We start from the raw sequence: 24,572 nt of genomic DNA on the forward strand, positions 1-24,572 counted from the left end.
GAAAGGGGATCTTTAAGAATCTTTAAAAATTGTTTTAAATACATTTTGAAATTTCAATGCTATAAATGTCCATTGCCTGGAAAAATCACTGATGTAAAGAAAGTGGGACATTTCTAAGTTATTTTAGAAAGTTAGATGCTACTATAAATGTTAAAGTCAAAAAAATGGTAATAACAGGTTAAGTTACTAAGACTAGATCTGCCCTTTGTGAACCAAAAATTTTAGAAGTAGAAGTATAATAATTGGCATAGATGCCTTTAAATAGAGATATCTACCCAGAGGTTAAAAAAATTAAAGATAACCACTGCATTTTTTTAGAAATAATATCTAGTATGATATCAAACTAAGAATCTTTATTTTTGAAAATAACAAATATTAAAGACTGAGCATTTTGACAACACCATTAATAGATTCACATATGTAAAAAACAAATCTGTGTCCTTTCAACAATGGCCTTTCATCATTCCTATCAAGAATTCAAATTGAAAATAAAGGTATGCATGAAGGGATCAGGTTAATTATCTGATCTCTATTCACTTCAATGTGACACTGAAGAAAACATTATATTCAAAAACAAATTTAAAAACAAATCATAAAAATCTAGAACTTCAAAATATGATGATTCTAGAATAGAGCATCAAAACAGCTTGCTCATTTACTTTTTTAATGCTCAAAATGGTAAGGGTTTTATGCCAAAAAAAAAAAAAATGGAATTTTTTTCTGGTTTTGTTGTTATTGTTAATGTTGTTTTGAGACATCAATAGCAAAGGATAAGAATATACTCCCATTGTTATGGAACCATAAGAAGAAAATAAATCTCCAAATAAAACTATCACTGCAGACAATAACAAAAAGCAAGCATTCGATGTACAGTTACATACAATTAATACAGGTATTATTATACAAATGTACAATACATACACTATTATAAAATTTCTTGAACTAAGAAATTTTGCAAATTCACCTCCAGAATCATTATTTACATTAGTAAAAAGAAAGTTGTTATCCTGAAGAATCAACAGATGGCCATAAAATATTCAAAAGTTGTAAACCACCACCAGAAAACAGAAACTTATGTGATGCTCACTTCATCCAATTCCTTCTCTTCACAACCAGCTTTCTCCAGTATCTACACTCAAAGCCTCTTTTTCCTTATCGTTCAGTCTCATTGTAAATGATCTAGATCCCTTTTCTCTCCTAGACCACCAGTGCACTCTTGATGGCCAACCTAGGTGTGATTCTCAGTTTTATAACTTCTTCTCCTTAATATTCTGCTGCTTGATATTATTAAAGAACATCTTGAAATGTTCTTCACTTGTCTTCTAATATCATAACCCTTCTAGACCACATCTGTATCTCCTCAGTTGCCTCTCCTCTTTAACCCCATCCCCCAAACTTCTAACTGTAGCTCTAGATTTTTTTCTACAGTTCTCTCCTTCAAGAATTTTGTCTGCTTCTAGAACTTCAAAAATAACCTTTATAAGGAATATTCTTACCTCTGTATCATTAACCCTAAATCAATCCTCAAATCCAGTCACCTGTTTCAAATGACCTTTTGTCACTTCTAGTAGGATATTCCTTTTCTATCTCAGATAATCAATGCTCATTCCCCTCAGTTTACTCGCTATGCTCTCCCTTCCCTCATCTCCTCCCATCCATTAACCATTCCCTCTTTTTCTTCTTCTCCCGTCTTCCTTCCTACCTCACATATGCACCCATGTACACACAAAACCCCAACATCCCTCTTTCTTTTTATGATACATCCTTGACTCCTTTTTCTCCTTTATTCAGTGTCTGCTCAACTACTGCTTTGCAACATTTTCTATTCTAATGAACAAAACAAGTTTATTAGATATCACTTCTGGAACATTACCAGAGAGGTAAGGCTGACTAACTTAAGCTGTACCTATAAGCTCTACCCTTTAGATCCTCCTACTCCATTCATTTATTGAGCAAACAGCAAATATTTACTGAATGCTACCATGTGACAGGCAATCTTCTAGGCTCTTGGGATACATCAGTGAACAATGTAAGCAAAAAAATCTCTGTCCTCACAGAATTTACATTCTAGAGGGCAAAACATACATATTCAACAAAAATAAGTAACTCCATTTTAAAATGGTAAGTGTCATGGGAGGAAAAAAAAAGAGCAGCATAATGAGGACCCAAAGTGGTGAACTGGTATTTGCAATTTTATTTTTTTATTTTTTTATTTTTTTTTTAAGATTTTTTATTTATTTGCGAGAGAGAGAATGAGAGACAGAGAGCATGAGAGGGAGGAGGGTCAGAGGGAGAAGCAGACTCCCTGCCGAGCAGGGAGCCCGATGTGGGACTCGATCCCGGGACTCCAGGATCATGACCTGAGCCGAAGGCAGTCGCTTAACCAACTGAGCCACCCAGGCGCCCCGAGGTATTTGCAATTTTAAACAGGGTGGTAGGGAAGATTTCATTAAGAAGGTGATATTTGAGCAGACCCAAATAAGAGAGGGAGTCAGCCCTGTGGATATCAGTATGTAAAGACTTCCAGACTAAAGGAAGTGAATACTGCAAAGACTCTAAGACAGAAGTGTGCTTCACATATTCAAGAAACAGCAACAAGGCCAGTTTGGGCGAGACAAAGTGAACACAAGAAATGATAGTAATAGTAAAGCCAGAGAAGTAACTGCAGTGAGATCATATAGGTCTTATAGGCCATCTTAAAAATCATGGCTTTCACTCTGGTGAGGTAGGACAGAGAAGTAACATGATGTGACTCATGTGTAATAGAACACACATGGCTGTGTGGGAATAAAGTGGAGGGCTAGGGTGGAGGCAGTTAAAAGACTTTGCAGTAATCCAGGCAAAAGCAGCAACCATGCCCTGGACTTGGCTGATTCTAGTGGAGGTGGTGAGAAGGAATCAAAATCTGGATATATTTTGAAGGTAACATCAACAGAACTCTTCTGACACATAACATATCACACGTGAGAAGAATTGGCAAGGATGACTCCAATCTTTTATTCTGAATTAGTGGAAAAATGAAATTGCCCTTACCTGAGATACGGAGGATTATGGAAGAAACGGTGTGTGGGTTCAAGTAAGAGATCTAACACATCAGAAGTCCAGTTTGTGAAAAAATAATTTTGAGATATAAGTTAAGCATCCAAATGGAGATTTTAGCTAGCCTGATGTAGCAGTTGGGAACTTAGGAAAGAGGCTGGGGGAAGGAGGACAGAAGGTAGATTTCAATTTAGCACTCAAGCCATTTAGATGGTATTTAAAACTGTGAATCTGGAGGTGAAGCTTAAGGGAGTGCATGTATATAGACTTGGGAAGAGAGCCAAGGTGTGAGGCCTGGGATACCAATATTAAGAAGTCAAGTGGATAAAGAGGAAGCAGGAAATCAAATTGAGAAGTAGCAACTAGAAACTCAGAGGCAAGCCAGGAGCTAATGTGGTCTTAGATGCCAAGTGAAGAAAGTATACCAATGAAGGAGTGATCTCAACTCATTAAATGATGTTGATGGGTCAAATAGGATAAAGATGTGAAATTAACTATTAGTTTATGATGTAAAGGTCAATAGAGATTTAACAAGTATAGTTTATAGTGGTGAGCTAAAGCCTGACTGTAGACAGTAGACCTGGAAAAGAAGAACTAAAGACAACTATCATTGACAAAACTTTGAGGGAGTTTTGCTTTAAAAGAGGAGCAAAGAAACAAAACAGTGTCTGGTGGAAAGTGGGAGTCAGAAAAAAAATTTGATGGAAGAATAACAACATATCCATATTCCTTGAAATGTTCCATTAATACTAGAAAAGTTCCATTAGATGTTACAATAATGGCTGGACTTCAACTTTGGATTAAGACATAGAAATTTGTGGGGTGCCTGGGTGGCTCAATCGGTTAAGCATCTGCCTTCTGCTCTGGTCATGATCCCAGGGTCCTGGGACAGAGCTGTGCATCAGGCTCCCTGCTTTTCCCTCTCCTCCCTGCTCCTGCTCTCTCTCGCTCTCTGTCTCTCTCAATCTCTCTCTCTCAAATAAATAAATAAATATATCTTTAAAAAAAAAAGACATAGAAATTTGCAAGGGACCATCACTTTGCTATTAACCCAATAATCAAAATATGTCAGATAAGCTACAAAATGATTTTTTAAAAGATTTTATTTATTTATTTGAGAGAGAGAAAGAGCAGAGAGGGAGAGAGAGAAGCAGACTCCCAGCTGAGCAGGGAGCCCGATGCGGGACTGGATCCCAGGACCCCGGGATCATGACCTGAGCCAAAGGAAGATGCTTAACCAACTGAGCCACCCAGGTGCCCCTATAAAATCATTTTTTAACCCATTAGAAAGTAGAGGACACAAAAAAATCTAAATGAATTAAAGTCTACAAATTAACAAGATTTTCACAGGAGAGATGGGACCCCAGGACTGCTTATCTCCCTAAAAGAAAACAGGAGGTGGGAGAGTGAGCCATACTAGGCTGGATCAAGAGCTTAGAATTCCAAAGAGCCCAAGCACACAGTGAGTCTGCACCCATCCTGATTCTATCTTTAAACATCTGAAACCAGTGGTGAATGACATAATAATGAAACTGTAATAAAGCCCACATCCAGATCAACTTCAAATCAGTTTGATGCTGTTCTTCTACTCATTTTCCCCCAATATATTCTCTCACTCACTCTCTCTCTCTCTCTCTCTCCTTAGAAGCCTGACAGAAACAGCAGTGCTCTTTTCTCAAAATATTATTCACTGTGTTTCCAGTCCTATATACAAAATGTCTAGCACACAACAAAAGTATTGTCAGACACATGAAGAAAATGTGGCCCATTGTTAAGAGAGGAAACCATCAATAGGCAGTGATGCATACGTAGCCCAGACATTGGAATTATCAAATAAGGACTTGAAAATACCTAAGACAAAAATACCAAAAGATCTAGTGGAAGTGGAGAATGACAATATGTGTGACTAGACTGGGGAAATTTGCATACAGAATAGAATCTACCAAAAAAGTAGCCAAATGGGAATGCTAGATATGAAAAGTATGATATTAAAAATGAAGAATTTTCTACAGAGACTTAACAGTAACCTAGATAAAAAAGAGAAAATGATCAGTGCATTTCAAGACAGGGCAAAAGGAAATATGCAAAGAGAAACACCAGGACCAAAGAATAGGGAAGACAAAAACAAATAAACAAAAATGCTCTGGATCTGTGGGATGATATCCAGTGCTCTAAAATAAATTTAACTGAAATTCAAGAGGAAGAGGAGAAAGAAAATGGAAAAAGGAAAGAAAAGTTTAAAGAGGTAATTATCAAGAACTTTCAAATTAATGAAAACATCACTTTACACATCTAAGAGTCTGATCAAACCTCAACCAGGGTAATAGTAAAAACTACACATAGGCACAACTTAGTCAAACTCTTAACACCAGAGAAGAAATCTTAAAAGCAGCAAGAGAAAAACAACTACCACATACAAGGGAACATTGATAGGAATCATGGTTGATTTCTCACCAGAAAAAATGAAGGCTAGAAGGCAACAATAAATCAAAATTCTTTAAGGTGTTGAAAAAAATAACAATTATCAATTCTATACCTAGTGAAAGTATCCTTCAGAAACAGAGATAAATTAAAGACATTTTCACAAAACTTGAGTGTGTTTCCCTCTGACTAAATTATAAAAAGTGGAAAAAGAAGATCTTCAGGGTGAAAAGAAATAATAGCAGGTGGAACATAGGGTTTGCAGAAAACAATGAAGCATATCAGAGAGGGCGAATCTTTAAAGAAAAAAAGATTATTTCATGGGGTTCACCTACACAAAATAACTGCACTTTCAAACACCTAGCACATCATTACTCTAACATTTTATCCCTCCTCACCCCAGGAAAATTTTGACTTTGAGCCAAAAATTAAATATTGTTAATGACCATTATTTAAAAATACTTAAGTTTCACAAAAATCAATAAACTTAATATCTAAATTAACAATATTAACATTAATATTTATGACAGCAACATTTTATTAAGTACCTAACATGAACCAAATACATATTATTTATAAGTTTTACAAGCACCTTGAAAACTATGTATACACATGACAAATTAGAAAATTTAGGAAGACAAATCAAGAAATTGGATTGAGAAGTGAAATTCTTTGCCAAAGTCACTTAGCTTTTAAGAAGCAGAGCTGGGATTCAAACCCAAAGCTGTCTGATTCTAAATCTCATGCCTTGCTTCTTAGGCACTAATTATTACAGCAATAATAATTTGTATGTACAACTTAAATGTCCAATGTAGATTTGTGTTTTGTCAACCCATGTTCAATTTAGAGTATATTATACTCTAAAGTATGTAGTATGTTATACTACATACTTGCTTTTTCATGTAATAACACATTATGAACCTACAGCCATGTCTCTACAAATAGACATATTTCCTTTTCCATTGTAGGTATAATTTGAAATTTGTTTAATGAACTCCCTTTGGATTTTTTTAATTGGTTCCAGTTATTTGTTACTTGAATTCTACAATGAGCACTTTTGAGTATATATTTAAGGCCTTCTCTACTTATATTCTTGAGATATATCCTGGAAGTACAATTCTTGGATGAAATAGTATTCACATTTTTACTTTTCATAGTTTGCCAGATTATCTCAAACTCTTTCCACACTAATATCATCTCTTTTTTATTCCTTACCAAACTAAGTACAAAATGACAAGCGTTGTTTGAATTTTAAATTCTCTGTTTGTTAGTCAGATGTTTTCAATATTTTCCTTTAGTGTTTCTGGCCATGGAATCATGCTAATAAAAGTCTTCAATATGCCAGGACTGTAGAAACATTTGCTCTTATTTTCCTCTACTACTTCATGATTATATACTTTACACTTAAATTTTGACTCATCTGCAGGTGTGTTTTTTTTTTTTTTTTTTTTTTTGGTATGGTTGTAAGGCATATACTTTTAATTTTTGTAACTTCATTAGCCAATTGTCCTGATTTATTGTTACATATCTTCTCTAGGACCATCTGAAACACCACCTCAATCTTTAAACTCCTCTTCACCTATATATATGCCTTGTTTCTATACTCTTCTTCCATTCTATTAGCCTGTCTTAATTAATCAATTTCTATACTTTTCTATTTCTTTTTTAATCTAATTCCAAAAATAATTCTCTCAGAAAAATTTTATCATAATCTCAAGTACAAGGAAAATGTCAGATGTTTCAGTATTTTCCTCCTCTGTCCTCTGTACCTAGCTGAGCTTACACATGTTAACCTATGGGATGCCAGCAGAAGTTAAAGGTAGTATTTCAACTAAAGAATGAAAAACAAGCAGATGAATTAAGATACAACACACAGCAGAAAACATGGAAGGGAAAGGAAGCTGGAGTTAGCTTTAGATGATTATTCTTTTCTTTCCTGTGTTTTCACTTTCTCAGATAAACAACAAATCTTCATTGATTCTTTAATGTCCAATTACTTTCCTAAGAAAGTGCTTCACACCTTTAAATACATAACATAGGGAAATTAGAACTCTGTTGATAAATGAGTTCAGAAGAAGCCCTGAAAAGGTTTGATTCGTATAATTTTGTATTTTTAAACCCAAAATTTGGGGGGATGTTATAGTTTATACCAGAGTGAAATTAGAGACTTGTAATTACATGTCTGCTACCATAACTCCTCTAGGTTTTATGCCCAACTGGAGGCATTTGAATAAACCTGCAATGGAAGAAAGTGCTGTAAGAAGGAACTGACACATACTGGTTGATAGAGATGGTCTAAGGTGTTTCTATTTGTATATTAAAAAATCAGCCCAACCAAATCATATTATCTCATTAGCATATATACTTTATATTTATACATATTTCATTAATATGTATACAGGGGTCAGTGAAAAGCATTTATCTGGTCAATGATTAATTTCCTAGGGGAGGCAAAAACAAGGCCTGCAGCAAGAGAAAGTGTCATTGGTAACATATTTTTCTAGAAAGTTATGGTAGTTAAAGATGAGAAACCCCCCCTCCCCCAGCCCACACACACACACACCCAAAGCTCTGCAGCAAGCCAACACTCATGTGAAAAGTTGTTGCTTCCTGGGTACAGAAACAGGGAAACAAGTTAAACCCAACCAGAGAAAGAGAGGAAAGACATCTTGATCTCCTTTGGGCCTTCATTTGATATGCCTGGGTTTGAGGCAGTGTCTGCTCAAAGCAGAGACAGCCGGCCCGGCACTGCATGAGAGCACCCTTAATTCAGCTCGCGGTAATCTCCTGCACAATTACCTCTCCTGAATGAAACCATCTTGGGTATGGAGAAAAGTATGGAGGACAGTGACTTAATTTTTTGATTAAAAAAAAAAAGGAGCGAGAGAAAGAAAATGATTTATAATAAGTCCATGGGAACATTCTGTACCTATCTCTTTTCTGATTAGAGAGGTGGCATGGAGCCTGGCTCATTAGGCAGAAGTAATGAGCCAGTCTATATGCCATCTCTAATTAGAGAAAAGATACAGTAGGTACAACTGTACCTATAAATTGATAGAATAAAGACAAAAATTATTTTAAAGTACCCTTTCCCTTGTAGCACTCTGATGCCCAAATCTTAAGGAGAAAATTGTAATAAAAAACTAAGCAACATTTGAAATAAACCCTTTCCAATGATATGTTTTCTAATCAGAAATTAAATTTATTTTTACATAGTTTAAAAACAAATATCATATTCAGTCCCCACTGTCCTTTTGAAGCACTCATTCAACATTTAGTGTACTGAAGAAGAATAGAAGCAAGTCATTTCAATCCCACAGTGCATAGCAGACTAATTTATAGCACTTTCAGATAGTTTGAGCAACATTTGGTGCAATAAAACACTTTTAGAAGTACTAATGGGGATTAAATATTGAAATAAGGCTCACAAGATTTAATGTTTTATTAAGAAATTCTGCATGCAGAGTACTTTATAAAATTCTCCAATACACTAATTACTCAAACCCAGTTTCTAAATATATAGTTTCCTTCAATTACTTTTTCACATAAGTTTAGTTTGATCGAAGAACATACGCAAATTAAAATAGAGTTATGTCTAGACATTTTGTCTTCTGATCTCTCAACAATTCTATAGAAAGATATCATTATCCCTACTTACAAGAAAATAGGTGTTCAAAGAGGTTAATAATAGTTGCCACTCAATGAATATTAACTATATGACAAGCAACATATACTACCCACACATGATCTCATATAATTCTTGTTATAGTCCTATAAACTATTTATTAAAACATCATTTCATAGATTAGAAACCTGAGATTTACAAAGGATACATATTTTCATCAAAGGCACACAATGGGATTGGATTTAATTCTAAGTTTTTTGACACCAGGGGTAGGAAATTTAACCACAGAGTTAGAATGTATTTTGAATAGCAAAAATACACACTTTTTCTCTATAAACTAGATCATGTCTAGACAACTCAGACCATAGGGCAACGCAAATTGAAATTTTGTATTACTTCAAAATTAGTAACACCTATCACTATCTACATGACAACTCCACAGCCATGACAATTTATGCATTTATTGAAAGTATTTGAAAAAATTGAGTGTCTACCATATACAACTGACAGGATTGTATAACTATTAGAATTAAAATTTAGCAAAGTCACTGGCCTTAATTAAGGTCAATATAAAAATTGATGGTATTTTTATATAATAGAAAATGAAGTTCAAAAACAATACTCAGTATAATTGCATGAAAAAAGAACCAACAAATACATAGAACTAAGTCTTACAAATGAGTGAGACTTCTGGACAAAAAATTAACAACATTGCTGGAAGAAATTAAGAAATGCATTATATTCATGGATTGGAAGATCTGATATCATATAGATGCCCATTTTCCCAAAATTGAGTTAATGATTCAAATCCCAGCAGAATTTTTGTGAAAATTGTAAAACCACTTCTCAAATTCATATAATAGCCAAGAAAATATTAAAAGGAAAAAGAGTTCAAAAATTAAGTACTTTCAGATTTTAAGACTTTTATAAAACTACAGTTATGAAAACTAAATATTTTGATTCAAGTATAGGCAAACAAATCACTGGAACAAAATAGAGAGCTCAGAAACAAACCCATCTTCACATATACAGGTATATGATTTGTGACAATTACCATGCACTGCAAGGTAGTGAAGAAATGATCTGTTTAATGAAAATAGTTCTGGGTCAATTAAATATTCAGGTGAGAAATAAAAAATTAATCTTGACCCCTACCTTATACCACACCCAAAAATAAATTCAGATAGAAAACAGACCTAAATTTGAGAGGTAAAATAATGGCATTTCTAACTAAAACGTAGAAGGAATATCTCCATGAGATCAGGGTTTGCAAAGATTTCCTAAACAGGACATAAAAAATACTAAGTATAAGAGAAAAATTAGTAAATTGGACTTCATTAAAATTAGGAACTTCTGTTGATTAAAAAATACCATTAAGTGTTCAGCAACTACAGTGTGCCAGATTCTAGAAAAACAGTAATGCTTTTCATGCATAGACTCTTTTGATCCTCACAATGGAACTGTAATGTCATCATCATCATTTTAAATTTGGGGTAACTAAAAGAATACTAGAACTCTAATTCAAAAGGATACATGCACCCCATGTTTATAGCAGCTTTATTTACAATAGCCAAGGTATGGAAGCAGCTGAAGTGTCCATTGATTGATGAATGGATAAAGAACATGTGAGATACACACACACACATACATATATACACACAATGGAATAATATTCAGCCATAAAAAGAATGAAATCTTGCCATTTGCAACATGGATGGAACTAGAGAGTATAATGCTAAGTGAAATAAGTCAGTCAGAAAAAGACAAATACCATATGATTTTACTCATATGTGGAATTTAAGAAACAAAACAAATGAGCAAAAGTTAAAAAAAAAATAAGAGAGAGAGAGGCAAATCAAGAAACAGACTCTTAATTATAGAGAACAAACTGATGGTTACCAGAGGGGAGGGGGTGGGGGGGTGAGTTAAATAGATGATGGGGATCAAGGAGTGCACTTGTCGTGATAAGCACAGGGTGATGCATGAAAATGTTGAATCACTATATTATACACCTGAAACTAATATAACACTGTATGTTAACTAAGTGGAATTAAAATAAAAACTTAAAAAATACATAAATTAAATAAATTTGGGGTTACTACATTTTAGAGTCATTAAAAAGTTGTTCCAAGTCACATGGCTACTGAGTGAAGAGAGGGGATTTGAATCCAGGCAGACTGACACCAAAGTTTAAGGTCTTAAGGAATTGTGCAGACAATTGTTCAAATGCATATGTAGGTATATATGTGTGTCGGCATGGACTACACAGATATAGAAACAGAGGTATAGAAATATAGACATATATAGTGATTTCTAGCAAATAACTGCTAATAATATTGAAATATTAGGAATAATCCAAATGCTCATTAATAGGAGATTGTTTTAAAGTTCTTGTTCCAGATATACAATTGTGCACAATGAAGCCATTTTAAATGAGAAGGCATATTAACATGGAATGTTGTCCATAACATTTGGAGGGAAAGTATTTATTTTTAGAGGGCTCAGAGAAAGCATATGTATTATAATTTCATTTTTGGAAAATTATAATTATAACCATATCTCCAGCAATATGTACTAAAATTCTGGAAGGGTATAAAAAAGTTAGCTGTGTCTATAAAGGTAGAAAAATGTAAAATATTTTTTATTCCATAGAGTTCTGTATTGTGTGAATTTTATTATAATGAGTATTTATTATTTAATAATACAATAATTCCATTTTTAAAGTGCAGGTGATTTATAGACAATTGTGCTAATTATTTCAAGATAATTCTAAATTCAATTTCTGTTTTTATTCAGGATGTAGTGTATAGTATCTTTTAAACCTATATGGCCTGTTTTTATGGCAGGAAGATACGAACACCATAAATCCAGCCTATTATTGTTGAATATTATTTTTTAGTCTCCAATACTCTAAGTCCTACTTTAAAATTCAAACCAAAAAAAATGAGAAAATATAGTTTATCATTCATTGTTCTTCTTTAAAAATTGATCTTAATAGGTTACCATTTAATTTTAAAGTTTCCCTAGTATAGTGGGTTGAAGAGTGATCTCCAAAATGTATGTCCACCTGGAACCTGAGATTGTGACCTTATTTGAAAATAGGGTCTTTGCATATATAATGAAGGATCTGGAAAGAAAAGCATATAGGATGGAGGGGGGTGAGAAATTTAACCACAAGTCCTCTTAGAAGAGAAGGGAAGAGGACACGGAGGAGAAGGTCATGTGAACATGGAAGCAAAGATTGGGTCTGTGCAGTTACAAGCCAAGGAGCACTATGGACTTCCAGAAGCCAGAAAGAGAGGCACAGAACTGATTGGAACCTCCAGAAGAAAAACGACACTGCAAACCCTTGATTTCAGATTTATAGGCTCCAGAACTGTGGGAAGAGGACACATATCTGCTGTATTAAGTCCACCCAGTTGCTGCTAATTTGTGGCAGCAGCCCTAGGAAACAAATAAACCTAGATATTTTAAAATATTATTTTTGACACTTTCTTTAGTAATACTGTAATTGGATAAAATAATTTTCTGAAGTCAGAATCTTACCATTTAAACTCTGTCCTATTTGTGTAGTACCAGAGGCAAAATCTATAATTGAACCACTTAGAGTTCTTGCATCAAATGCTGTATTATCCTCCTCCAAACCATTGATGAAGAAACTGATTTTTGTCTGATGCACCTGCAAGAAATTATCATCATTATTATTTTAATTGTGTAACCTTGTATTTTATAATAACTACATTTCAGCAGTCTTTCTCAAGTTAATTTCCTACTTCACTACTTTCTTCAGTTGGAAAGACTGAAAACAATTTATTTTAATGGCTCAATGATATATCTGTGTGTTTGTATATCTAGATATGAACCTACATATTACAGTTTTGTGCTGTGATATCTACCAGGGTATTCACAGGTATATATAACTATTTGTCCCATATATTTAAGCAGCTCTGACTGCCATGCCTTCATAACTTTTTTGAGAATATGTTGTTCCTTTAGATACTACATTTGTTACAACCATATTTGGAAATAAACAGAAATGAATACAAAAGGTAGAAATATTCAAAGCTAGATATACCAAAAATGTATAATATATGGATCTAATACAATTTAAGTTGTTAATAGGAAATGTTTCTTGTAAATATTTCCTTTATTAGTGTTGGTACCATAGTTGGTGATATTCAGCTGTATTTATTTCCCCAATACAGAATATAAAAATTTGACAAAAATATTCTAGGCTAATTAATCTGACAACCTAACAACTCTCTACATCAGGGATCAACAAACTTTTTCTGTAAACAGGCAGAGAATAAATACTGTTTATCTGCAAGCCAAGTGATTTGATTTTGTGGTCCAAATGGTCCGGGTCACAACTGCTCAACTCTGCTATTGTAATAGGACAGCAACCAGAAACAATACACATGTGAATGAGCATGGATGTGTTCCAGAGAAATTTTATTAAAACATTTGACCAGGGCGCCTGCATGGCTCAGCCAGTTAAGCATCTGCCTTCAGCTCAGGTCATGATCTCGGGGTCCTGGGATCAAGCTCTGTGACGGGCTCCCTGCTCAGAGGGGAGCCTGCATCTCCCTCTCCCTGTCCCCCTCCCCTCGCTCATGTTCTACCTCTCTCTCTCAAATAAAATCTTTTAAAAAATAATAAATAAAATAATAAAACATTCAACCAACCAGATTTGTTCCAGGAGTTGTGGCTAGATGATCCCTCAATTACATTATAATTGTGAAATTATGAAATTTTATTTGTGTGCAGTGATACCTGAATAGTCAATTCAAACAGTTACTCAGACTACTTCATGGATGGTATCTATACAAAATCTTCAATGATTGCATATATTTCTGAATAAACTGATCAGCTGTTTGATATCAACTTTAGTATCAACAAACAGTCCTGTTCAAGTGCTTTTAACTTGAATGTACAGGGAATCCCTGGTGCTCTAGCTAAGGGGCTGAAATGGCAAACAAAACATGAGGGGGGGAGTAGGGATAGGTGAAAGAGAGAAATACAATGTCTTGCAGTTGAAAGGCTAGATGCTAACATTTTAATTAAAAATACAATGAAATCATAGCATTCAAAATGCTATTCTCCTAAAACTTCCTCACAATAACTGATGAAAGTAGGCCATTCTCCAACATCTTTAGATCATTATGTGAGTGAGTGACTGTCTGACTTTTCAACAGCCCTCTCTCTCCAAGCAAGCAAACAAACCAATCAACTAATCCTGGGAGTTAACAACATGATTACTTGGGAATATTAATTCTTCAAAAAGTTATTCCATATAGCTTTTGTCCATACTATCTAATCTGCTTTTATTAAAACCATGTAGTTCTTTAAGTCTACCGACCCCATGTTACATTTTACTTAATTCTAAAACAAAGCCTTGACATAAAGACCCAAAACCACACACCAGCTCCTCGTGGGCCCGCATATATACCTCTCGGCTGGGTCGTAGGGCTGCATTTTTTTTGCAACCCATTTTTTACAGCCTGTTACTGTCATTTGGTGTTTGACTGTTATCATTATAAAAGATACAGGCTTTTCTACTTCGTTATTTGTAGCATTATCTCATGTTTTACAACATCTTTGTGCAACATGCAGGCACATGAAATATAACTAGTGAAAAGTTCTCGATGGTATTAATGCATAAAAAGGAATGTGGTTCCATCTCTACTGTCTTTACCCAGCCAAAAGCTGATGAACAGCCAATTTTCCTTTATCACATTAGCACAGCCATGAGGGAAACACATTTGTTCCAGTCAGCTACACTAAAGATACTATTACCAATCTAACATGTACGCGTTTTATATCAGCTGTACTCTCAGAGCATGAGAGAGCCAACAATATATTAACACTAGCATGACAGTTTATTTAAGAAAAGAAAATTGTCTCTGTAGAGGGACAGAAGTTAGAAATGTATGGCTAAAGCTCAGTGTCACTGGTCTAATAAAGGTAATAATTCTTAGGCTTTCTTTATAGCAGGTAACACTCCTGTGACAGTTCTGTCATATCATTCAAATAAAAATGTTGTCTTTTACAAGTTTAAGTGCACCTTTATTTTGAGTCAGATAGAAAGCATGTTTTTGATTTTCTATATTCACTGTATTACATCTGTAGTCAAGAGTTCAGGACCTTCTTCTCTTCTTTTTTTTTTTTTTTTATCAACTCATCACATATTTGCTTAGTAGAAGGATTCAGTGTCACTTACAGTGAATTCTGGAAGGATGTTTTCACTTTGTTGGTACTTACGAAATGATTAATGATGATCTCAAGCCACTCTCTTCTCTTGTCCCCTCCCCTATCAACCACCTTTCTATAAATAAGATTAAATCTTCTTTGGTGCTCTGTACCATGTTTTATATTCCAAGATTCTCTTAACTACTTTGCAGTTCTGGTCTGGGGCCCCATCACACTGGAACCGTGAAGATGCAGGTAGCTCTTGGCAATAGCTCATTCTGATGATCCCCTTGCCAGTTATCTGGAGGAATAGGAATATGTGTGGTGGAATTTCTGATTTGCGACAAGAAAGCCTTCTGCTGAAGTAAACTTCACACCCATCTCATTTTCCACCTCTCGGGGATTAGAGGAGTTTGTACGTGTTTATTGGTGTGGCTTGAAGGAACGAATTGGCCAAGCCAGTAGCAGTGGTAGAAAAGCCTTAAATCCCCTCATAAGACATTCAAAAAACACATTGGAAAGAAGATAGAGGGGAGCAGGTCATTCTCGACCCTTCATTCTCCTGAGGTTTTATATTTCATTTTAATGATTTTTTGGGGGGGGTCAAATTTGTGTCCCTATGGTAGTCTGTGCTCATTCCTTTGAGCACAAGAGTGTATTAGTTGTTTTTTGTTGCTGTTGTTTTAAGTAGAACTCCTGACCATTTTCATGCCTGATTAGATGGGGGTGTAATTCAAAATTCCAGAAAGTCACACAATAGCTGAGAAGCTACCAAGAAAAAAATTCAATCAAGTCCACCTGGAGTATCATAACTATCATCAGCTGTTCCACTGAAATGCCAAATCTTTGTTGCTTTTCTGCTCCTGCCGGCCACCAACAACCAAAAGAAAGTACTGACTGAGGCTAGGAAATATGCAGAATACCTGTGCTAACTCCCTCACCAGAGAAATCCTTTTCTTGTTGCTTATATTCTTCTAATTTCATTTTAATTCAATAAAGCTGGAAGCCAGTACTCACATTTCCCCTATAAATTATAAATAAAGAAAATAAAGTCATGATCCTTTTTCCCAAGGCACTTATATGTATGAATAATTTTAATAGACTAGATAGTGTTTGCATCACTATAAATGATGACGGTTGTTTTTGACTTAAGTACTGATTTAGTGCGGTTAATAAAGTGTTGTCTTTTTCGAAGAGTTGCTTTGAGAAGTTGTGCCTCAATCCATTCATGTATGGTGTATAATATAATTTTGACCCTTTCCTGTGGGACTTGTCTTTTCAGAACCAACTTACAAGCCTCCCAGAAATACCAGTTTCATTAATTTAACGGGTCTCATTTTAAAGCAAAACCATTTTAAGAATTTTGAATAATACCTTTTTTATAGATTTAATATAAAGTGATTTGGCAACATATCTTGAATTCAAATTTACCCTCAAAAGATGATGATGGATGATACAAATATAAAGATGATCATTTTGAATATTAAGAAATTCAGACAAAAAAGAAAACTACTGTGATATGAATCTGAAGGGAAAACTTTGTGGAAGAAACATGTCTTGGACTTTCTGAAATAGAAATTGCCCTAAAATAGAATTTCTATTTCTAGGTTAAAGAAGGCTTTGCAAAAAAGCATCCATAATTTTTTAAGCATAAGGAAGGCAATTTATTCTGAAAATTCCATAAGATTATTTTAAAATATCATAGTATGTTTTGTTCCCTTACCTGAGCACATGTGGAATGTCCCTCTTACTGCTTACTATCCTAAACCAAAAGTTTTCTGAGGTTCTTCCTTACTCATCCCATCCAATTTGATTTCTAACTAATCACCAAGAGCCAACTTCATCTAACTGGAGATGTCTCCTCACTGTCCGATGATCACACAGTGCTTAATTCCATCTCCATGCTTTGTCCAAGATATTTCTATGGGAATAACCTTGCTACTGTCTTTCACTTACCTAAATTTTTAGTATTTTTCAAACATATCTCAAGTCCTGCATCTTTCAATAATCCTTTTCCAGCTACTTCAGCATTATAAAAGTGTTCACATTTATAGAAAAATCAGCATGTTGGGCATTAAAATTGTTATGTGTATTTTCTCTGTTTATCCTTACAACAATCCAAGGAAGGTTTGTTATTTTATCTCTATCTTAAAGGTAATGAAACTGAATCACAGAGAATTGAAAACAAGAAGGTTACAATATTCAAGGTCACATAGAAAGGTTGATGGGTTCCAGAGGCTGTTCAAACCGATTTTTATTAGTCAGTTACACCCAGTTAGCATTTCGAAGTAACAGCCGTCTCATGTGTCAGACCCATCCGTGAGTCTTTCTGCTAGAACTCCACTCAGCGATGATTTCGGCTTCACGTCAAACACCTCCCACAATGAGAAGGGTAACAACCCCGATGAACTACATAATCACTTGTCATATTCCTGACACTTTGCTGAATGCTCTACTTACATTACCTTGCTGAGTTCTCAGATTGCCCTTCTGCAGCGCTACTACCCCCAAAATAAGGACGCTGAGTTTTAAGTGCTCCAGTGTCCCCCTTCTGCAGACTTGGGGAACCTTTCATCTTTGAACAGCTTTTACTATTATAAATGATTAAGCTGAAAAAGATCTCCTTATAACTTTAATTCATAGTTCCCAGCTCTAACTATTGAAACCACACCAGACAAATCCAATACCAATCCCTTTCCCATGTGAGAGCTCACAGATGTAAAGAAAGATGGCGTTTTCTCCTAACTCCTAAGTCTTCTTCAGGACAAATGTGCTTCGTTTCTGTTGTGTTCTAAATATGACATGGTTTGGGGTCTCTCTCTTCTTAAAACGTGGCTCTCTTCTTAAGTACTGCAATCTCTACATGTGATTTGACTTGCCAAACTGAAACAGGATTATCACCTTAATATAATCCAAAATTGCATGCTAGATTTTTGGCAATGACATCACGCAGCTAAAACTGATAAATTAAGTTGAGCTGACTACTCACTAAAATACTAAGTCTTTTCTTTCTTACATACTGCTTAAAACACATCCACCCCATCTTGTATTTATGCAGTTAGTTTCATGGACCCAAGGACAGAAATTTATATTTATCCATGTTACATTTCATCTTGTTAGATTCAGCCCATTGCTCCAGGCTGTCAAAATCTTTTTGGATGCTCTGTCTGTCATCAATGTATTTACCATCCTCCAAGATTTGTGTCATTTGCAAATTTGATGAGCGTGCCCTAAGTGCTGGGCAGAAGCTCAATAAATACTAATTGATTGATTGACTAATTGATACTCCAAAAATAAAACCACCAACACAATCTACACTGTTACAATTCTAAGCGATGAAGGCACCAGTTTCTAACAGATAAATGTGTCATATAAGGATTCATCACCTTTGCAGAGTGTCCTTGTTTACTAACATGAATTTTTATATAATTATAAACAGTCTAGTCTATTAAATATTCCCTATTGAGCCACATTTATACAAACAATATGAATAAAAGAGGTGAGGCAATTATTCTGGGAAGGCTGATTTGGCAGAAATTAATCACTTGGGTTGCCCTCAAATATTTGGAATGTGCATGTGTTCCCACAACTAGTTTGATTCACTAAATAACTGCTTATATTTTCATTCCCTTTGACCATATGAAAGATTCTACAGGAAAATGACTTTATACACAGATAAGTTCCTCAAAGATTTTTCTTGTTTTTATTTCTACTTTTCATTTTCCATGAGCTCATATGTTTTATTGCAACACTTACTCCTCTCCCCTCCTCCCATCTTCCCATCCCCTCATCCCATCCCTGTGCCCTATACACATACACACACTTTGCTTTTCTTTCCTCTCTGAGTAACTCAGACAAGCCAGGCCCTTGAAGTAGTCTATGCCTCAACATATTACATTTTCACTCTAGGTATGATGCTTTGGATTTGCTAGTTTCCCCTTCATATCTATTAAAGCTCTCTGTTTACTACAACCTCATACAAACATGCCTCCAACTAAATCCATCTCTAAAAATTTAACATAGGAACATAACCGGTTTTCTTCATCCTATCTTGACTGGATGGGAAACTCTCATGGCCACTTCCTCCCAAACTGTTAAATTACTCTCTTTCTCTTTTAAAAAAAAAAAGAAAGAAAAAAAAACTATTAGCTTACAGATATGTGTTGGAAAAATCAGCCAGTGGTCTGATTTATTGTTGATTTCCTAGGGCATGGGGATAGAGCCAGCCCATTTTCTGTAGATACTGGCTAGGAACATTTCATGTACAATTCCACATTTAAGAATGCTTTCAGTGGGGCACCTGGGTGGCTCAGTTGGTTAACAGATTGCCTTCGGCTCAGGTCATAATCCTGGAGTCCTGGGATCGAGTCCCACATCAGGCTCCCTGCTCAGCGGGGGGTCTGCTTCTCCCTCTGACCCTCTTCCCTCTCGTGCTCTCTGTCTCTCATTCTCTCTCTCAAATAAATAAATAAAATCTTAAAAAAAAAAAGAATGCTTTCAGTGTACAGATGATCACACTATTTTACACTCTTAATCATCTCACTATCTCATTGGTTCCCTTTTCTATTTTATCTATACAAAACAGAGGACTTCCAAAAAGTAACTAGAATTAGCTGTAAAATACCCTAGTAACCGTTCAGTATTTTATACCCCAAAATCTAGAAGTTATTTGTTATAACTATAATTTCCTCTCCTTAAAACTAAGTCAACTTATTTTGTCTTCCATGTTTAGCAAGGAAACTGATCATCACATCTTTCATTAAAAGCCATAGCTTTAAAAAACAAACAAACATAGCTTTTTTGAGAATGGTTCTACTGTTTGAATATTTAATGAGCATATTATGATATGCTAAGTGTTATGCTATACATAGGAGATATATAAAACACAGGTCTTTTCTATAAGGAATTTACAATCTGTAATGAAAATGGGCCTATAAAAGTTCTTCCAATGCAATGTGGCAAATGCAATAAAATAAATATGAATAAAATGCTTGGGGACAAGGATGAGAAACAGAAATAATCTTAGCATTCTGCTTCTCCAAATACTTCCCCATTTCTCTTGTTCCCACAACAGTGGTACTTCCCAAATGAGTTGTCTATATGTGCTTTGTCCTGTGTCTCTTTTCTTATTCTCTCTGTAATACAGTTCAATTAGTTTGTTTTTACTACTTAAAAAAACTGTCTCGAAATGACAGGTAAGTTGCAAGAACAGTATATTTTTTTTCTGAAACATTTGAGATTAAATTTCTGACATATCCCATTATCCCTGAATACTGTAGTGTATTTGCTCTTAAAAAAAGACATTCTTCTACATAACCACAATACAATCATCAAAATCAGAAAACTAACATTGACACAGCCTTACTATCTTATCTTCAGACCAATTCAAGTTTTGCCAATTGTTCCAAAAATGTCCCTTACAGATAAAAAAAAATCTAGTCCAGAATCACATGTTGCATATAGTTATCATGATTCTTAGGTTTTTGATCTGGAACAATTCTTCTAGCTTTCCTTGACTTTCATAATCTTAACACTGTTGAAGACCACTGTCATTTTGTAGGTTGCCTCTCAATTTGGGTGTGTCTGTTTCCTCAGGATTAGATGCAGGTCATTCAGTGATCATTACATTTTATCATGTATTATATAATTTCTATTTGTTCCATTATCGATAACTTTAATCTGTATGAATAAACTGGTATCTGTCAGGCTTCTGCACTGTAAAAATACACAGTTTCTCTTTGCAACTAATAAGCATTTTGTGAGCAGATACTCAGAGACTGTATAAATATCCTGCTTCTAATTAAGCTTTCATTGTTTACATTTATTTCTATGCAGACTCGTGAATCTGTATGTTATTCAGTGGGATATAATACTCCCAATATGTATTTCAATGCTCAAGTTGTTCCACATTGAGACAATGGAGGACTCATGAAGATGGATTCTGTGTCATATTGACATGTCCTCATAATTCTTTAAGCATCCTCTTGCTTTCTGATACAAAATATTCCAGGATCATCTTTACTTCCCTGCCCTAGCACCAGATATTTCTCCAAGAAATTCTGGTTTCTTTCTTTTTTAAGATTTTATTTATTTATTTAAGAGAGAGAGAGAGAGAAAGTGCAAGAGAACACGAGCAGGGGAGAGGGTCAGAAGAAGAGGAAGAAGCAGACTCCCCACTGAGCAGGGAGTCCAACTCAGGGCTCAATACCAAGACCCCAGGATCATGACCTGAGCCAAAGGCAAACACTTAACCAACTAAGCCACCCAGGCACCCCGAAATTCTGGTTTCTTAAGTGATCAGTGACATTGAGGAACAAAGATCATTGCTAAGTATATCATACTGTTTGGTTGCTATTCTCCCAGACCCTCCCTCTCCCTCTCAGTGGATAGAAGTAGGGACTATGAAGATGATAGATAGATAAATGATAGATAGATAGATAGATAGATAGATAGATAGATAGATAGATAGATGATAGATAGGTAGATGATAGATGAATAGGCAGACAGACACAGATATTAGGTATACACATACATACACATTTGCTTCTATGTTGTTTCTACATCTATGTATATATGCTTGCGTGCACACACACACATATATGAAGTGAGATTACACTGATAAATTCACTTCTAATCTAACACTCTTCATTCTGATTTTCTCTTTCCATATTTATAACTCCTTTTTCTGAAAGGGAGAAACCTACCTCCCCTTACCCTCAATAGGTGTACCAATTTGATGAATTCTCCTATACATCACTAATATCCTGCCTGCCACATCATAATAACTCCCTTATCATGGTCACCAACGATTTCCATGAGACTAAAAGCAAAGAGTAAATTCCCAGTTGTCATCTTACTTGGACCACCAGCCCCATTTGACAGAGCTGATGGTTCCCTCCTCCTTGAAACACCTATGTCATTTGGCTGCAAGTACATCAAGCTCTCTTCATTTCCTCTTATCCCTCAGGCTGATCTCAGTCTCCTTTGCTAGGATCCTCTTCTTGGACCTATAAATATAGAAGTGCCCCAAGACTCAGTCCTTACACCTCTTCTTCCTGAATATATAAGTAGTTCCTCGATAATATCATCTTATCTCAATGATTTAAGTAGCATCATTATGTTGATTACTCCTAAGTGATTATCTCTACCTTAGACTTCTAAACTAGACCACTACATCTATCTTTCTATTCAACATCTTTTCTTGGAAGTCTATTAGGCTTCTCAAACATAAATGTTCCAAAATAGAGCTCTGCTCTTAAGCCCCAACCTGCTTCTTCCACAGCTTTCCTCATCTTGGAACATTGCAACTCTTTTCTTCCAGTTGTTCAGCCCCAAACCCTTAGAGTCCTCCTCAACTCCTCTCTTTCCCTCATGCCTCTCATCTCTTCCATCAAATCCAGCAAATGCAGAGGTTCTACTTCCAAAATAGATCCACAATCCACTCACTGCTCATCACTCCTCTTGCTGCAACTCTGGCCCAAGCCACCACCACCATCCCTCCCTGTAATTTTTGCAGTGGCCCCCTGATTTGGTACAGGTTGCCCTTTGGTATATTCTCAGGACAGCAGCCCAAAGATTCTTGCTAAAACAAAAGCAGATCCGTGTCACTCTTCTGCAAAAATACCTTCAATGAGTTCTTACCCTGTGTAAAAGTTAAAGTTCTACAAAGCCCTACCCAATCTGGCCCCTTGTTATCCCTGGCTTATTTCCTATTAGTATGTTCCTGTACTCTCAGTTGTAGCTACACCGCCTTCTTCAAACATTCCAGGCACTTATTTTCCTCAGTCATTGCTTTTCCTTTTCCCTCTACTTAACATTAGTCCTACAGACACCTGCTGGCTTATTTGCTCATCTCTTTCAGATATTTCCTCAAATGTCGTTTTTAGCAAGCCTTTCCTAGCTACCCTATCTAGAACTGTAGTCTAGTCCTTCCTAGCCCCCTTCCTATATGATTATTCTCTCTATCCACACCTAACTTGCATATTTTATTTACTTTCCTTTTTAGCATTAGTCTCCTCTCCAAGCCTATATCATAAACTCCATGAGAGGAGGTTCTGTTTTGTTTCTTTTTGCTGTTTTATTCACTGCTGTTTCCTTATTCCCCAGAACAGTAACTAGCAACGACTGGGTACCCATTAAATTTTCACTAAATGAATGAAGCTTCCTCTAGAGTAACTCTTGAAGGATGAATAGGAATTAGCAAAGTACAAAGTGGTAGAGAATAGGAAAGAAGTGAGTTGTAGGAAGACAAAAACACAAGAAACAAGAAAATGGAGAGTCTTAGAAGTTACCCCACGCCTTCCATTTATGCTGATCAAGCTCCATTCTTTAAATTTTTCTTCCTTCTAATGAGTTGAATTTAAAATCACCTTTCTCACTTTTCTTCAAATATGTTCCAGTTTTTAAAATCCCTTTAAATTGTAATGTTAAAGTTAAATATCACTAAGTCAAATTACGCCTGAAAGAGGATAATAAAATTGGTGCATATTAGATTTCTGTTTATACTTTCAGGGAATAAGCCAAAGCCCTGCCAAGAGATGTGAACTCACTCCTGACCCAAAGTCAGGAGGGCCATCAATCAAACCCTCAACATGTGGACAGATACATAGGAAATCATTTCTGTGTACAGTCCAAAACTAAACTTCATGCCAGTACTCAATTGACATCTTAAAGATCCTGAGCAGTAATTTGTAAGTTGAAATGGAGTCCCACCATATGAAAAAACAGAGGTAACAATGCCTACTTATACTATGCCTGAGTTACTCCTACTAAAATCTTCAATAAGGGTAGAATCATCCATGAATTAATGAATGGATTATTAATCTTACATTCTTCAAATACATGCTTTTTCATAAGAGCCACCCATCTTCTAGGCTTTGTGTTCTCTTAGATTATTTTGTTTTTCTCTTAGATTTTTTAGCAGCTCCAATGATACTGAGCAAAACTTATTAAAAATCAGTCCATAAACTAAGTGAAGATGAGCCATTTTTGGCCAAAGGAAAAATGTGAATTTCTTTAACCTCCTTTAAGTACTGTATCATGTAATCTGATGTGAATTGCTTTGTCTTTAAAGACATTCTAGAATTGAGAATAAGGTCTTCATAGTGACCCTTGTTTAAAGGGCTCTCTGCCCTGAAGCTGGTGAGAGGATAATTGTCTAAGCAGTTTTTTCCTCAATCAGTAATGGAGACACACACATTTAACGTGGTTTAGACAAAAATAAATATTACACCAGCAAATAGGCATTCTTTTAAGGTAAGGATTATATCGGCCCTAAAAACAAAAGTAGCTATTTATG

General features: G+C 35.3%; 1 protein-coding gene across 1 annotated transcript in view; it reads right to left on the reverse strand.

Moving 5' to 3' along the window:
• USH2A (usherin) overlaps positions 1-24,572 on the reverse strand; it is a 687,474-nt gene that overhangs the window by 633,157 nt on the left and 29,745 nt on the right. Inside the window, exon 3 of the mRNA XM_078078672.1 lies at positions 12,632-12,764. Coding sequence (XP_077934798.1) covers positions 12,632-12,764 — 133 coding nt within the window. The remainder of the gene's footprint in view (positions 1-12,631; positions 12,765-24,572) is intronic.

This window comes from Halichoerus grypus, chromosome 7 (assembly GCF_964656455.1).
Source record: "Halichoerus grypus chromosome 7, mHalGry1.hap1.1, whole genome shotgun sequence".
NCBI lineage: Eukaryota > Metazoa > Chordata > Mammalia > Carnivora > Phocidae > Halichoerus > Halichoerus grypus.